We start from the raw sequence: 17123 nt of genomic DNA on the forward strand, positions 1-17123 counted from the left end.
TGAGGCTGGGTTTAAGTAACTTGCCCAGGGTCACACAGCTAGGAAGTGTTAAGTGTCTGAGAACAGATTTGAACTTGGGTCCTCCTGAATTCAGGGCTGGTGCTCTCCATTGTGCCACCGAACTGCCCCCTAATTTTTTTTTTTTTTTTTTATTAAGTGACTTATTTCCAAAGAATTCTTGAGTAAGTGAGTAAAACCTAAGGTATTACCTTTTCTGAAACTTACAGAATTAAAAGTTACCTAAGTAGGACACTTTAAAGTTTAGTGACTTCCCATCATCAATTAAGAGATGAGATTTGAAATTATGACTTTGTTTTGAAACCAGCATTTTATCCACTATGCTGAAATAATTTTTTACAGAAAATGCCCACAAGTAGCATCCTTTCAGTGTATGTTGTTTTATGAAAATAATGAGGTCTACAATTCAGTGTTCCTGATCAGGGAATTATGAGGTTACATTTCCTTGTGAGGGAGTTAAGGATGAGATTAGGGGTCCTGTTGGTCAAGGAGTTAAATGATGAGCCTACTGGCAGGTTGAGAGTTCAGGGAACCAAATGAAGAGGTTTGCCTCCTTTCATTTCCCCTAGGTTTCAGGGCAGGTAGAGAACTGTGGGAACCCCCTTCTGGCAGGCAGAGGTAGTGTGTAAAGGAATATACAAATTTGAAAACCTAGACTGATAAAAGAAGTTTATTAATGGCATTGGGAAGTCAGCATTTCCTAGGCATGAATAGTCAGAATGAATTCTTTAGTGGCAAGAGTTTCTAGTAGAGGAGTCCTGGCAGAGAAGTAAAGTTTCTAGCATAGATATCTGAATAGAGAGGAAATAGTTGAGAAAGAGAGAGGGTAAGGCTGAAAGAGAATATCTTTTCAGTGAGCAGAGGTTGCTGCTATGCCAGGAAGAGAAGTTCCTTGGCATCTTAGTCCTCAGCATGGACTGAGCACCAAGTTGGCTCATTTTATAATTGTGTCCTTGGCTACAAGCTGGGGTTTGCTCTTTACTGGGGGGCTGGGTGCAGCTTGAGCTTCAATTAGAATAGAGAATTTAAGAACTGGTTGATCTTTACTTCACTGGGAAGCTTAATCAGTAGTGATTGTTATCAATGGGGGTGGTGCTCATCTCTAACAGAGATAATAGAAGGAAGCTGTTTACCATGTTTCCCTTTGGGGGCAGGGGTCTTTTACTGAGGCAGGATTCATTGAGAATCTTTCCTTCAATGAGCTTCCCAAGTGCTTCATCTTCTGGCTCACTTAAAAGTCAGAGAGAGAGAGAGCAAGAGAAAGTCTTTTTGATGAGGGGAGCCCAAAAACTCTATCAGTTCTTCTACTCATCATGGAATCTGTTTTCCAAATAAGAACTTCTTCAATTTGAGTATAGTTGTGTTTTTTTTTTGTTTGTTTGTTTGTTTTTTTTTTTTCAGAATAAAAACCTAGGTAAAGTTTAGCCTTTAAACTTTCCTTTCTTTTACCTAACAAACAACAGTTTAAGTGTCCTCTCTTAAAATGATATACATATGTACTTGTTTCAAAATACGCAAATATAGGACCATGATCAATGAAAGAGACAAACATAAGAGAATACACAATAAACATTTAAAGTTTCTTCCCTCTTTTCCTTAATCATGGCATCTCCCGTTTACTCTGCAATATCTACCCCTATTTACCATGCTAAAAAGTATTATAATCATTCATAGTTACTCCAAAAACTAATTTTTTTCTGATTTGGGGCCTAAAACTCTACAGAAACTTCTTATCAATAGTATCTTAAATGCCATCTCAGATAGACTTTTTCTAAGTCTTCACCTTTTATGTCCTTACATAGGCTCAGATGCTCTCTTGCTATGAAAGTCTCTTTAGATAGTTTTTGTTCCTAATCTCATCCCATTCTCAGAATTTCATTGGGATGTATAGGACATTAGATTCACATTTTGACAGTTACTAGATCAAGAGATCATTGCTATTGTATACTGAAATTTCAGCTAGTACTTGAAAAAGTCCCTCATATCATCTTTGTGATCAGAAACACAAAATACAAGAAGTAAGAATAACTAAATATTTGTCAGAATTTGTTGGATTTTAAAAATTTAAATAGAAGCTGAACAGAACTTTAAGAATTGTACATGGCACTGGTCAAACAAATCTACTGAAATAAAACCAACATAAACATTAAACCCTGAGTATGAAATAATTATCTAATTCATAGATTTTTGTGTGATACAATTAATAATAATATTCCCTGCTATCTTGATTGAATTTCATCCAAGTTAATGTCATTGAAATTGTTAATGGAAATCTTCACCTAACCAAGTCATTTAATCAATGGGAAAATATAAATTGATTCCATTTACCATTGAGAAGTTAGCTATGAATAATGTAAAAGATAGAAAAAAAGTAAACAGGTTATTCATAGTTGGATTTTATATGGGAATATTCAAACCTCAAGTTGTAGGATTAGAAACATTTGAAAAAAATGATTCAGAAATTAGAGATAATTGCAAGACAATTAGGACATATTAGCACATAAATTTAGACTAGGCTTTTTCAGCATTTATAGAACTGTTAAACTGATTAGAGAAAAAAAAAAAAAATCAAAGCACTTGGTAAAAAGGCACTTCCTAGATTCTGACCTGCTTAGAGCAATAAACACAGGCAGTGAATTTTATTATCACATGATTTAGCCATAAACTTTACTTACCTATTCCAGTGTGCATTGGAATGAAACAAATTGAGCAAATAATCTACATATAGTAAATTCAGAATATTAACCCCTACCTTTCTTCTGTTTTCTGGTTTCCTCTTTTTGTACAGATGGTTCAGACTGCTTGCTGGGGACTGGTTTCTCCCAGGCAACTCCAATCTCAGAGCCAGTGTCAGGCCCTCTTCTAGTGTCAGCTGCAGTTTCAGCTGCTTCATATCCTTTTAGGTGATTCTTTACCATCTCTGTGGAGACTCCCTGATTTCTAGTCTTAGGCAGAGATTGGCAAGGATAATTACTTGAAAACCTCGCATGCTTGGAACTTGAGGGATGCTTGCTTTTCTGCGAATTACTTACAGAGTCCTTTCTTGAAGCATCTGAAAGTAAATATTTAAGTTCAATAGCACATCACTATTATCCACCTGATATCATTTTTTCAAAACTTGGCACTCAAATTCCACTTATTCAGATAATTCCATTTTCCTTTTTTCTGGCATTTGATTTATCTGTAAAGATATAAAAAATTGTCCAACAAGTCTTTGATTTCAGTGTTCGGCCTATCCTCTTTTTCATGTATCACGGCCTCTTACTCTTTTTTGAAATTTTATCGTCTTGTAGGGATAGAAAGAATGAATTATTGAAATAGTTGGGGAAAAGTTTTTTTTTTTTTAAGTTTTTTTCCCTTGAAATACATATTTGATTTTTCTCAATATCTGAAATTAGAAAATAAGAGTCTTAAACTATTTTTTTTTTTTTTTCTCTGAGGCTGGGTTTAAGTAACTTGCCCAGGGTCACACAGCTAGGAAGTGTTAAGTGTCTGAGAACACATTTGAACTTGGGTCCTCCTGAATTCAGGGCTGGTGCTCTATCCACTGTGCCACCGAACTGCCCCCTAATTTTTTTTTTTTTTTTTTTATTAAGTGACTTATTTCCAAAGAATTCTTGAGTAAGTGAGTAAAACCTAAGGTATTACCTTTTCTGAAACTTACAGAATTAAGTTACCTAAGTAGGACACTTTAAAGTTTAGTGACTTCCCATCATCAATTAAGAGATGAGATTTGAAATTATGACTTTGTTTTGAAACCAGCATTTTATCCACTATGCTGAAATAATTTTTTACAGAAAATGCCCACAAGTAGCATCCTTTCAGTGTATGTTGTTTTATGAAAATAATGAGGTCTACAATTCAGTGTTCCTGATCAGGGAATTATGAGGTTACATTTCCTTGTGAGGGAGTTAAGGATGAGATTAGGGGTCCTGTTGGTCAAGGAGTTAAATGATGAGCCTACTGGCAGGTTGAGAGTTCAGGGAACCAAATGAAGAGGTTTGCCTCCTTTCATTTCCCCTAGGTTTCAGGGCAGGTAGAGAACTGTGGGAACCCCCTTCTGGCAGGCAGAGGTAGTGTGTAAGGGAATATACAAATTTGAAAACCTAGACTGATAAAAGAAGTTTATTAATGGCATTGGGAAGTCAGCATTTCCTAGGCATGAATAGTCAGAATGAATTCTTTAGTGGCAAGAGTTTCTAGTAGAGGAGTCCTGGCAGAGAAGTAAAGTTTCTAGCATAGATATCTGAATAGAGAGGAAATAGTTGAGAAAGAGAGAGGGTAAGGCTGAAAGAGAATATCTTTTCAGTGAGCAGAGGTTGGCATCTTAGTCCTCAGCATGGACTGAGCACCAAGTTGGCTCATTTTATAATTGTGTCCTTGGCTACAAGCTGGGGTTTGCTCTTTACTGGGGGGCTGGGTGCAGCTTGAGCTTCAATTAGAACAGAGAATTTTAGAACTGTTTATAAGTGTTTCTAGGCTGATCTTTACTTCACTGGGAAGCTTAATCAGTAGTGATTGTTATCAGTGGGAGTGGTGCTCATCTCTAACAGAGATAACAGAAGGAAGCTGGTTTACTATGTTTCCTTTGGTGGGGTCTTTTACTGAGGCAGGATTCACTGAGAATCTTTCCTTCAATGAGCTCACTTAAAAGTCAGAGAGATACAGCAAGAGAAAGATTTTTGGGGCTCCCTTCATCAAAAAGACTATCAGTTCCTCTATGCATTGTGGAATCTGTTTTCCAAATAAATAGTTCTTCAATTTGAGTATAGTTTTGCTGTTTTTTGTTTTTTTCAGAAGAAAAAACTAGGTATAGAGTATCCTTTAAACTTTCCTTTCTTTTACCTTACAAATTGGGCCACAAAGAAAGAATCCATAACATTTTAAATATTCTCTGTTAAAATATAATGTACATATGTACTAGTTTGAAAATATGCAAATATAGAACCTTGATCCATGAAAGGGACAAATATAAGAGAATACACAATAAACATTTAAAATGTCTTCCCTACTTTCCTTTATCATGGCATCACCAATTTATTCTCAAATATCTATCCCTATTTACCATGCCAAAAAGTATTACAATTATTTATAGTCATTCCAAAAACTATTTTTTTTTTCTGATTTGGGGCCTAAAACTCTACAGAAACTTTTTATGAATGGTATCTTAAATGCCAACTCAGATAGACTTTTTCTAAGTCTTCACCTTTTATGGCCTTACATAGGCTCAGATGCTATCTTGCTATGCAAATTTCTTTAGATAATTTGTTCCCAATCTCATCCCATTCTCAGAATTTGATTGGGAAGTTTGAAGAATACATCATAGGACACTAGGTTCATTGCCATTGTATACTGAAATTTCATCTAATAGTAGAAAAAGTCCCTCATATCATCTTTGTGAACAAATGACAAACACAAGCAGAAACACAAAATACAAGAAGTATGAATAAGTAAATGTTTGTCAGAATTTGTTGGATTTTAAAAATTTAAATAAAAGCTTAACAGAACTCTTTAAGAATTGTACATGGCACTGGTCAAACAAATCTACTGAAACAAAACCAACATAAACATTAAATCCTGGGGCAGCTAGGTGGAGCAGTAGATAGAGCACCAGCCTTGAATTCAGGAGGACCAGAGTTCAAATCTGGTCTCAGACACTTAACACTTCCTAGCTGTGTGACCATGGGCAAGTCACTTAACCCCAGCCTCAAAAAAAAAACAAAAAAAAAAAACAACAACATTAAACCCTAAGTATGATATAATTATATAATTCATAGATGTTTGAGTGATACAATTAACAATAATATTCCCTTGATTGATTAATATTTCTTGATTGTATTTCATCCAAGTTAATGTCATTGAAATTGTTAATGGAAATCTTCACCTAACCAAGAAATTTAATCAATGGGAAAATTTAAATTGATTCCATTTACCATTGAGGAAGTTAGCTATGAATAATGTAAAAAGATTGGGAAAAAAGTAAAAAGGTTATTCATAGTTGGATTTTACATGGGAATATTCAAATCTCAAGGTTGTAGCATTAGAAACATTTGGGGAAAAAAAGAATTCTGTAATTAGAGATAATTGCACAAAAGACAATTAGGAGAAATTACCACATAAATTTAGTCTAGGCCCTTTCAGCCTTTATAGAAGTTTTTAAACTGATTAGAGGAAAAAAAAAAAATGAATGCAGTTGGTAAAAATGCACTTCTTAGTTTCTGACCTGCAGAGATCAGTAATCACAGATAGTGAATTTGTTATCACATGATTTAGTCATTAATTTGACTTACCTATTCAAATGTTCATTGGAATGTAACTAATTGAGCAAATAATCTATATATAGTAAATTCAGAATATAAACCCCTACCTTTCTTCTGTTTTCTGTCTTCCTCTTTTTCTACAGGTAGGTCAGACTGCTTCCTGGGGACTACTTTTTGTAGAACAACCCCAACCTTAGAGCCAGTGTCAGGTCCACTTCTAGTGTCAGCTGCAGCTTTAGTTGCTTCATTTTCTTTTAGGTGAATCTTTACCATCTCAATGGACACTTCCTGATTTCTAGTCTTAGGCAGTGATTGGCAAGGATAATTCCTAGAATACCCCACATCCTTGGAACTTTTGGGACACTCACTTTTCTGAGAATTACTTACAGAATCACTTCTTGAAGCATCTGAAAAGTAAATATTTGAGTTTAGTGTCTCACTTTTATCCACCTGACATCTTTATTTTTTTTCATAGCCTAATTCCACTTTTTCAGATAATTTCATTTTCCTTTTTTCTGGCATTTGATCTATCTGTAAAGATAGAAAAACTCTCCAACAAATCTTTGATTTCAATATTCGGCCTATCCTTTTTTTCATGGATTACGGCCTCTTACTCTCTTTTGAAATTTTATCTCCATGTAGGGATACAAAGAATGTATTACTGAAATAGTTGGGGAAAGATTTAAAAATTTTTCCCTTAAAATACATATTTGATTTTTCTCAATATCTGAAATTAGAAAATAGTCTTAAGCTATTTTTTTTTTTTTTTACTCTGTGATTTGTTTCGAAAGAATTCTTAAATGAGTACAATCTAATGCATTACCTTCTCTAAAACTTACAGACTTAAGATTCACCTATGTAGGACACGTCAGTGTTTAGTGATTTGCCAACATCAATTAACAAATGAGATTTGAAATTATGGGTTTTTTGCTTTGAATTCATCATTTTATCAACTATGCTGAAAAACTTTTTAACATAAAACACCCACAATTAACATCCTTTCAATGTATGTGTTTTTGTGAAAATGATGAGGTCTAGATTTCAGTGTTCCTGATCAGGGAATTATGAGGTTACATTTCCTTGTGATCAGGGAGTTAAAGGATGAGATTAGGGTTCCTGGTAGTCAGGGTGTTACATGATGAGTTTAATGTCAGGTTCAGGGTTCAGGGAACCATATGAAGAGGTTTGCTTCCTCTAAGTACCCCTAAGGAGTTGTGGGAACCTACTTCTGGCAGGCTGAGGTCCTTGGTAAAGGAATATACAAACCTGAAAACCTAGACTGGTAAAAGAAGTTTATTACTGGCACTGGGAAGTCAGCCTTTGCTAGGGATGAATAGACAGAGTGAATTTTTTGGTGGCAAGGTTCTGACAGAAGTAAAGTTTCTAGTGGAGGACTCCTGGCAGAGAAGTAAAGTTTCTAGCACAGAAATTTGAATAGAGAGGTATACATTCCTATTAAGGAAACAGGTGAGAACAATAAAGAGAGGGTAATGTTGAAAGAGAATATCTTTTCAGTGAGCAGAGGTTGCTGCTATGCCAGGAAGAGAGATTCTTTGGCATGTTAGTCCTCAGCAAGGACTGAGCACCAAGTTGGCTCATTTTATAATTGTGTTCTTGGCTACAAGCTGGGGTTTGCTCTTTACTGGGGCTGGGTGCAGCTTGAGCTGCAATTAGAATAGAGAATTTTAGAATTGGATGAGTGTCTCTAGGCTGATCTTTAATTCAATGGGAAACTTAATCAATAGTGATTGTTATCAAAGGGGTTAGAGTCCATCTCTCAAGATAATAGAAGGAAGCTATTTACCATGTTTCCCTTTGGTGGGGTCTTTTACTGAGGCAGGATTAATTGAGAATCTTTCCTTCAATGAGCTTCCCAAGTGCTTCACCTTATGGCTTACTTAAAAACCAGAGAGAGAGAGAGCAAGAGAGTTTTGGGGCTCCCCTCATCAAAAGGACTATCAGTTCTTCTAAGCATCATGGAATCTGAAAACTTCAATTTGAGTATAGTTTTGTTGTTTTTTGTTTATTCAAAAACCTAGGTAAAGATTAGCCTTTAAACTTTCCTTTCTTTAACCTTACAAATTGGGCCACAAAAAAGAGAGTCCATAACAGTTTAAGTATTCTCTCTTAAAATATGATATACATAAGTACTTGTTTCAAAATATGCAAATATAGGACCATGATCCATGAAAGGGACAAACATAAGAGAATATACAATAAACATTTAAAGTTTCTTCCCTCTTTTCCTTAATCATGGCATCTCCCGTTTACTCTGCAATATCTACCCCTATTTACCATGCTAAAAAGTATTATAATCATTTATAGTTACTCCAAAAACTTTTTTTCTGATTTGGGGCCTAAAACTCTACAGAAACTTATCAATAGTATCTTAAATGCCAACTCAGATAGACTTTTTCTAAGTCTTCACCGTTTATATCCTTACATAGGCTCAGATGCTCTCTTGCTATGAAAGTCTCTTTAGATAGTTTTTGTTCCTAATCTTAGAGTCACATTTTGACAGTTACTAGATCAAGAGATCATTGCTATTGTATACTGAAATTTCAGCTAGTACTTGAAAAAGTCCCTCCTATCATCTTTGTGATCAGAAACACAAAATACAAGAAGTATGAATAACTAAATGTTTGTCAGAATTTGTTGGATGTTAAAATTTTATTAAGAATTGTACATGGCACTGGTCAAACAAATCTACTGAAATAAAACCAACATAAACATTAAACCCTGAGTATAAAATTACAAAATTCATAGATTTTTGAGTGATACAATTAACAATAATATTCCCTGGTATCTTGACTGCATTTCATCCAAGTTAATGATATTGAAATTGTTAATGGAAATCTTCACCTAACCAAGTCATTTAATCAATGGGAAAATTTAAGTTGATTCCATTTACCATTGAGGCAGTTAGCTATGAATAATGTAAAAGATAGAAAAAAAGTAAACAGGTTATTCATATTTGGATTTTATATGGGAATATTCAAATCTCAAGGTTGTAGGATTAGAAACATTTGAAAAAAATGATTCAGAAATTATAGAGATAATTGCACAAAAGACAATTAGGACACATTAGCACATAAATTTAGACTAGACCTTTTCAGCATTTATAGAACTGTTAAACTGATTAGAGAAAAAAAAAAAAATCAAAGGACTTGGTAAAAAGGCACTTCCTAGATTCTGACCTGCTTAGAGAAGTAAACACAGACAGTGAATTTTGTTATCACATGATTTAGCCATAAACTTTGCTTACCTATTCCTGAGTGCATTGGAATGAAACACATTGAGCAAATAATCTACATACAGTAAATTCAGAATATTAACCCCTACCTTTCTTCTGTTTTCTGGTTTCCTCTTTTTGTACAGATGGTTCAGACTGCTTCCTGGGGACTACTTTTTGTAGAACAACTCCAACCTTAGAGCCAGTGTCAGGCCCACTTCTAGGGTCAGCTGCAGCTTCATCTGTGTCATTTTCTTTTAGGTGAATCTTTATTTTTTCTGTGGAGACTTCCTCATTTCTACTCTTAGTGAGGGATTGGCAAGGGTAATACCTTGAATACCCCACATTCTTGTAACTTGTGGGACACTCAATTTTCTGGGAATTACTTACAAAATCACTTCTTGAAGCATCTGAAAAGTAAATATTTGAGTTCAATACTACATTTTTATCTACCTGACATCATTAGTTTTTTCATAGCTTGGCACTCAAATTCCACTCATTCAGGTGATTTCATTTTCCCTATTTCTGTCATTTCATCTATCTGCTAATGTATGAAAAACTCTCCAACAACTCTGTTCAATAGTCAGCTTTTCCTCTTTTTCATGGATCATGACCTGTAACTCTCATGAAATTTTATCTCCATGTGGGGTTACAAAGAATGTATTATTGAAATAGTTAGGGAAAGGTGGTTTTTTTAAAAGACTTTTATACTTAAAATATATCTTTTGATTTTTCACAATAGCTGGAATTAGAAAGCCTCTAACCTCGACCTAAAATTTTTTTAATGAGTGATTTATTGATTTACAAAGAATTATTTAGGCTAAGGCTATTTCCTTCTCCAAAATATAAAGACTTAAGTTGTCAAGATTGGATACTTCACAGTTTAGTGACTTCAGATCATCACCAGGCTTAAGAGATGAGATTTGAAATAATGGCTTTTTTGCTTTGAAGCCAGCATTTTATCCACTATACTATAATACTTTCCACAGAAAATGCTCACCGTTAGCATCTTTTCAGTGTCCTTTTGGTGAAAGTATTGTGAATTCCTTTATGCATCATGGCATCGTGGTTTGTTTGTTTGTTTGTTTGTTTGTTTTTAAGTACTTTAAAGTATATATGTTTTCAGAATAAAGGACCTACTTGAAGATTAGCTTTTAAACTTTCCTTTTACTTTACAAATTTTGCAAAAAAGAGTTCTTAAGTTTAATCATTCTCTTTGAAAATGATAAATATATATATATATATATATATATATATATATATATATATATATATATATAATTTTGAAAAACATTTAATTTTAAAATTTCTTCCCCCTTTTCTTTAAACAAGGTATCTACTCTGATTTACCATGTCTCAATAGTTTTACAATTATTTTCTTTTCTTTTTGCTGATGCAATTAGGATTAAGTGACTTGCTCAGAGTTGTAGAGGACCAGAACTCTGTAAAGCTGTACTTGAATCAAGGACAGCAGGGTGCTTATATAGATAAGCACCTACTCAGTGTGACTGATGAGAGCTACTTAAACATATACTTAATGTTATATAATGCTGTAATCACTCTAGTTGGCACATACTCAGTTGCTGTAGTGATATAATCCTACTGAGGTATTTAAAGGCTGAGAGGTTTGGGAGCAGTTAGGCTCAGGCACAGGCAGAGGAATCTCAGATACAGACATAAAGAAGTAATATAACCATTTTAGCTAATTTCTTTATATTTTTACTCAGTGAACTATGCTGAAGAAGACATTATCCTCCCTATAGATAGAGGATTATCAATTATCTGATATGTTTCTAACCTGAAGTACTTTCTTCACTCATGCTGGCAGTCTTTTCTCATTAGGAAACAAATTTCTCCAATGGCTATGGAAAATTGGAACATATGGGTTTTTGAGCAATAATTGCCCTAATGTGTGTATTCTGTGGGGGAAATCTTTGAAAGTCTACCAATAAAAATTTTCTTTTGCACTTCAGAATTTAACAAAATAGACTTTACATAACTCAGACAAGGTGGGTAGGGAAAGTTGCCATCAAGCAACCAGTTTCGAACTCATGGGACTTGGAGGTAAGTGAATATTGATGTACAATTATTTTTGTTACTATTTTACATTTGGCCTATGCTTCCTTTTTAGGAAAATTTCAGGAAAGACAAACAAACAAACAATGGCTATTGTGTTTAAGTTGAGTAAGCCTTGGGATTTATTAGTGTCATGTACATAATAGAAGGTGCTCTGTTACAATAGTTGATAAATTTTTATATAAGTATACCTTTAAAAATAAGCCACTAAATGATATATTGGGAAATAATTTTCAGGAACACTAGTAAAAAAAAAAAAAAAAAAAAAAACCAGTTTACACTTAGAAGAATTTCCAAAGAAAGAGAAGGATTTCAACAGACAGCCTGAATGAATGACAGGACAAAATGCAGGAAAATGACCAAAATAGAAACAGAATAATCTAGCCTAAAAGCAGATCCTTAAGGATTTTTAAAATGAAGTTTGACAATTTTTTTTTCATTTTGAATTTTATCTGATAGAATAAAACAAATAAACCAAAAGATTCAGATTCTGGGGATGAGAGGGACAAGTTTGAGATGCTGCCCTGGAATATAAAGGTCTAAGCGCGAATTCCACCTCTCAACCACATTGGTTGTGTGACTATCAACAATTTATATATAATTATTTTTGTTACTATTTTACATTTGGTCTATTTCCCTTTAGGGAACTATGCCTATGAACAAGGCATTGAAACTTTCAATGATCTAGATAATTCTTTCCAACTCTGTTTCAATGAAATCACCAAAAAGAATTATGTGATATAGGCACTAAAAGAGAAGTTATCTGTTCAACTAACTAATTAAACTGAAAAGTAACTCATTCAGTTTGCCAAATTAAATGCCATTCAAATACCATGCATGCCTATTAACAGAGACAACTCCTGGAGCCAATCAGTCACTCCATATCATACATAACTATTTCTGTTTTTTCTTTTTATCTACTGGCTTGTTGTTCTCTCCTGTCAATATCACTTCTTCCTTATTTTTTTCCTTTTATGGCAAGACTTCAGTGAAATTACTTATAGTTTCTGTGAGTAGGATTAGGACTTCATGCAATTTCTTACCTTTTGTATATTTGATGATAGATTCTATTCTAGCACCCACTATCAAGCCCCCATTTTCTCCTACAACTAGGTATCATTTTTCTTTTTCTTTCTTTTTAAAGAAACCAATCTATCTATATAATATAATCTTACCTTCACGTTGTCCTATCAAAATGCTTTCTTTTATATTTTGGTTTGTGGCCGCAAGTATATGTTTTGCCGATCCTTCCAGGAGATTTTCAGAGGAAGGCTGATCAAATGAGAAGATCAACAAAATAGTAAGCCCAGTAACAAAAGCAGACCTGAATGATTTCTGCTTGTAAATTGTGAGAAATTAGTATTCTGCCAAAAATAAAAATGTTTTTATAACATTTTCTTCAAAAGAATAACTTCATGCTTATACTTTTCAAGTTTACTCTTCTGCATTTTTGCTTTGGATGAGGTAACTCCAGCAAACATAGTGCTGCAGTCTGGGGTCATTTTTTCATATAGAAATGGCAAACTTGGAAATAATGATAAAATTCTAACTCTATATTGTCTTTAAGATAATCATAATATTTCATAGTGCATATAAAATACTATTTTAAACATATTAATATGGGAGAAAAATATGATTGCAGTTGAATGCCCAGTACATAATCCCCTTAGATTTGATGAAGCCCTGGGTTTAGAATTAGGAATTCTTGACTCAGACACTAGTTGAGTGGCCCTGGTCAAGTCATTAAATCCTCTCTGCCTCATGTCCTTACTAATAAGGAAATGGCAAATGACTTCAGTCCCTTTGCAAGAAAACCCCAAAATATCAGACACAGCTGACAATAGTGAACAAACAAGGTTTTGCATAGTGCAAATTGATCTAAGTTTATCCTAGCGATAATATACAAATAATAATAAATAAATCTTTGTATATGTCTGTAAATTTTATGTACATACACATATCACAATATATACCTATCCATATAATAGATATATGCACAAATATATATATATATGTATATAAATACACATTCATACACACACATATAAATAGAAACACACACAGAAATAAGAGTAAAAAGGCAGAAAAAAAATGGATAAAAATGGAGCCTTATGTAAATTATCAAATAGCATTTCTTTTCATGGTAGAAACATGAAATTTTAGCTTAAGCACATAATCCATATGTATTATATTTAAAAATCATTTTTTAGGCCAGTATTCAATATTATTATCACCTTCTCTAGAGGCCTCCAACATGTAAATTATGTCTTTTTCTCTTTGTTTAATTTCTTGTACTCATTCTTGATGTCTTACAATACACCTGATCATGTCTTAACCTCTTTTGGATCATAATTTTTTATCTATATGGTAGTAAATAGTCTCCATTCTCCATGTTATCTACACTAATAAGCATAAGCATACTCATGCCTTTTTCTTGTCTTCACATCTTTTGCCTCTGCCTTTGGTTATTTCCAGTACAAAACTGAGAGCTAATCTCTTCAACTTGGCCTATCACATTTATAAAAGTGAATGGCCTGTGACCCAGATTTCTGACAGTCTCTTGCCAGTAGACATGAAAACCATAAGACTTTACTCTCAAGTTCATAAAATGTGAGCAATGTGTGAAATGTTTCCTGTCAATTAACACACTAAAAAGTTATCTAACTCTGTAATCATGTGAGCCCCTCAATGCTTTCAAATTCCCCATTTCTATTCATGATACCCACATTTCTCCAGATATTTACCTTGAAAAAAAAATCGGTTATCTCCTTTGCTCTCTACAACCAATTAAAAGCTACAGACTGCTGAATCTTTCTCTGAAATAATAATTATTTAACCTTTACTACTTTGAAACTCATTCTAGTTAATCACCTTACACCCTTTTGAAATAGTATCTTTTTGTCCATAATGTACTTATATTCAAGTTAATCTTTGATAATAACAAAACACTTTCCTAAAATATATTTCAATACATTATTATACTGCCTAAGAAATGACTGACTCCTTGATGAAAATAAAATCCCAAATCCTAAAGCTATCATTAAAGGCATCCAGTGAGAGTCATTTTTTCATGGAAAATAATTATGCCTTTTATTAATGGCCTTCTATAAAAGCTAAACCTACAGACTAGCATTGCTCTCAAGCATCCTTACTATCCTCTGTCTCTGCATGCATTCCTGCTTCCTCTCTGCCAATGCAAACCTGACCCTGTCATTACGCCCTAATAATTACCATTTTTATTAAGTCTTTTCTGATTCAACATAACTAATTCTTACATTTGCCTTTGTATGTATGGGCCTCATGTATAGAACATGCATAGAAATTTGCTAAGAATTGGCCATAAGGTTAACTTATATAGGTAGCTTTGTCCCATCCTCTAATTTGAAAGTAAGCTGATCATATAGTAGGGAAGGAGGCTTCTATCTATCCAAAGTCTCTAACTTTACTAAAATATATCTAAATACCTGTAAGAGCATAAAATCCTACCATACTTGTTCACTGAATGACAGAATAAGAAGCACATTGAAACTGATAAGGTGTTAAGGAACAGAATGAGACGCTGAAAGTTAGGCCCATTGAATTGTCTTCTTGGCTCTTCAATAAAGCAGTAGTGAGACCATAAGCTGACTTGTCTGGGGAGTGCCTTCCCCACAGGTTAAAAGGACCTTTGTACTAGATTATTTCTGAAATCCCTTCTAGCTCTAAAAGTCCCCTTCTAATTCTACCCAAGCAATTGAACTGATTAGTAAATAAGTAAACTTAAATATAATTTTTAAAATAGCAATCATGATTGAAGTTTCAAAATGACTTAATAGAAAATACCTCTGAATCCCAGGGTGACTCGGTATCTTTTTCTTTGTCCAGTCCTAATATTGATACAATGGCATTAATATAGAGATAAATCACCACAGACATACCTGAAAAATATGCTACGCAGAATATGAAAATGGCTCAAATATGTCTACTCAGAATTGCTTTGGGAAAAACTAAACTAAAATGACAGGAGAAAAAAAAACAACTCCAGGAGACAAAAGGAGATTAAGAGAGTAACATTTGCACTTATGGATTATAGAGGAGGTAGAATCTTTCAAAAGCAGAAGTTAGGAGCTTAAGGGTGATTTTACGTGAGAATATAGAATATTTTATTTCAAAAATAAACTTAACATTTAAAAGTTTATAATGGCATTTTTTAAAGGAATGTTTTGTAGCATGTTCTGCAAATTGAGGTATAAGCACTGTGTAGTGGATAGAGGGCCAGTTAGGAATAAGGCAGCCCTGGCTTCCATTTCAATTGCTGATATTGTGATTGTGTTATCAGGGACAAAATGCTGAACTTCTGAAGCCTGGGGCTACTCTGGAGGACTCTATGCCATAGAACAGTAGCCAATGTGCATCAGAAGAAATTTCTTCCTTGTGGATGTCCTAAGTTGATGAAATCAGGAGCTCTGTCAAAACAATAACTCCCTTTGTCTTAGAGCACATTTACCTAATGTTCTGTGAGCTTGTAGGTGATTGGGAATATTTGGAGTTTCAGAAGTTTTTTGTATACCTGTATCGTTGCCAGTTAAAATGTCATTTTTCTTTCTATCCCCAGCTGGCTCTGTGATATATTCCTGTAATTGATAAGAATGAAATGTACAATATACTCCAAAATTTCTCTTATATGCCTAGCACAAATAATGTGAACCTACTTCGATACTCCACTTGACAGAAGATGATAGACCAATCAATCAAATCATGCAATGAATTAGATGTTTTCAATCACCTATTTTAGATATCCGGTTTATAGAAAAACTCTTGTCCATAAGTAGAAGTATGAATGGTTCTCTCAAACAATAAGATAACTTAAACGTGTTCCAATTATTCAGTGATGAAGAGAACCCTCTACACCTGGAGAAAGGACTGTGGAAACTAAATTGGGGTTAAGTGACTTGCCCAGGGTCACCCAACTAGAAAGAGTTAAGTATCTGAGACCAAATTTGAACTCAGGTCCTCCTGACTTCATGGCTGGTGCTCTATCAACTACAGCAACTAGTTGCCCCCCTCCTCTTTTTCTTATTGGTTTGATTTGATTTTTCTTGTGCAGGACAATAATTGCATTTAACAAATATTTCTACCATGTTTAACATATATTGGACTACTTACTCTCTAGGGGTGAGTATGTGGGGGGGGGGCAAAGGAGAGAAAATTGGAACACAAGGAAATTCAAAGGCCTAGGGTTGAGGAATTATCAACACATATGTTTAGAAAAGAAAAAGCTTTAATAAAAAAGGAATTGATGTTTATTTGAAGGACAAAGAGAGGTGAGATTGGAATTTGTGAGAAATACAAAGGAAATTTCTTTTGGAAAAACATCTTTTGACTATAATGAACCTCTTTTCCAGGTAATCTTTGACAATGTTAAAAAAAAAAAAAAAAGCTTTCCCAAAATATGTTTCAATACATCATTATACTGTCTAAGCAATGACAGGCTCCTTGATACAAATCAAATCCCAAATCCTAAAGCTGATCATGTAAGCCATCCAAAGACACTGTTA

At 33.9% G+C, this 17123-nt stretch overlaps 1 protein-coding gene across 1 annotated transcript in view; it reads right to left on the bottom strand.

Annotated features, from left to right (window-relative positions):
- Positions 1 to 17123, bottom strand: part of LOC141544634 (uncharacterized) — a 117723-nt gene that overhangs the window by 94289 nt on the left and 6311 nt on the right. The window contains exons 7-12 of the mRNA XM_074271029.1: positions 16136 to 16199; positions 15409 to 15452; positions 12762 to 12858; positions 9621 to 9920; positions 6386 to 6685; positions 2771 to 3070 (exon numbers count right to left, since the gene is read on the bottom strand). Coding sequence (XP_074127130.1) covers positions 2771 to 3070; positions 6386 to 6685; positions 9621 to 9920; positions 12762 to 12858; positions 15409 to 15452; positions 16136 to 16199 — 1105 coding nt within the window. The remainder of the gene's footprint in view (positions 1 to 2770; positions 3071 to 6385; positions 6686 to 9620; positions 9921 to 12761; positions 12859 to 15408; positions 15453 to 16135; positions 16200 to 17123) is intronic.

This window comes from Sminthopsis crassicaudata, chromosome 5, assembly GCF_048593235.1.
Source record: "Sminthopsis crassicaudata isolate SCR6 chromosome 5, ASM4859323v1, whole genome shotgun sequence".
Lineage (NCBI taxonomy): Eukaryota > Metazoa > Chordata > Mammalia > Dasyuromorphia > Dasyuridae > Sminthopsis > Sminthopsis crassicaudata.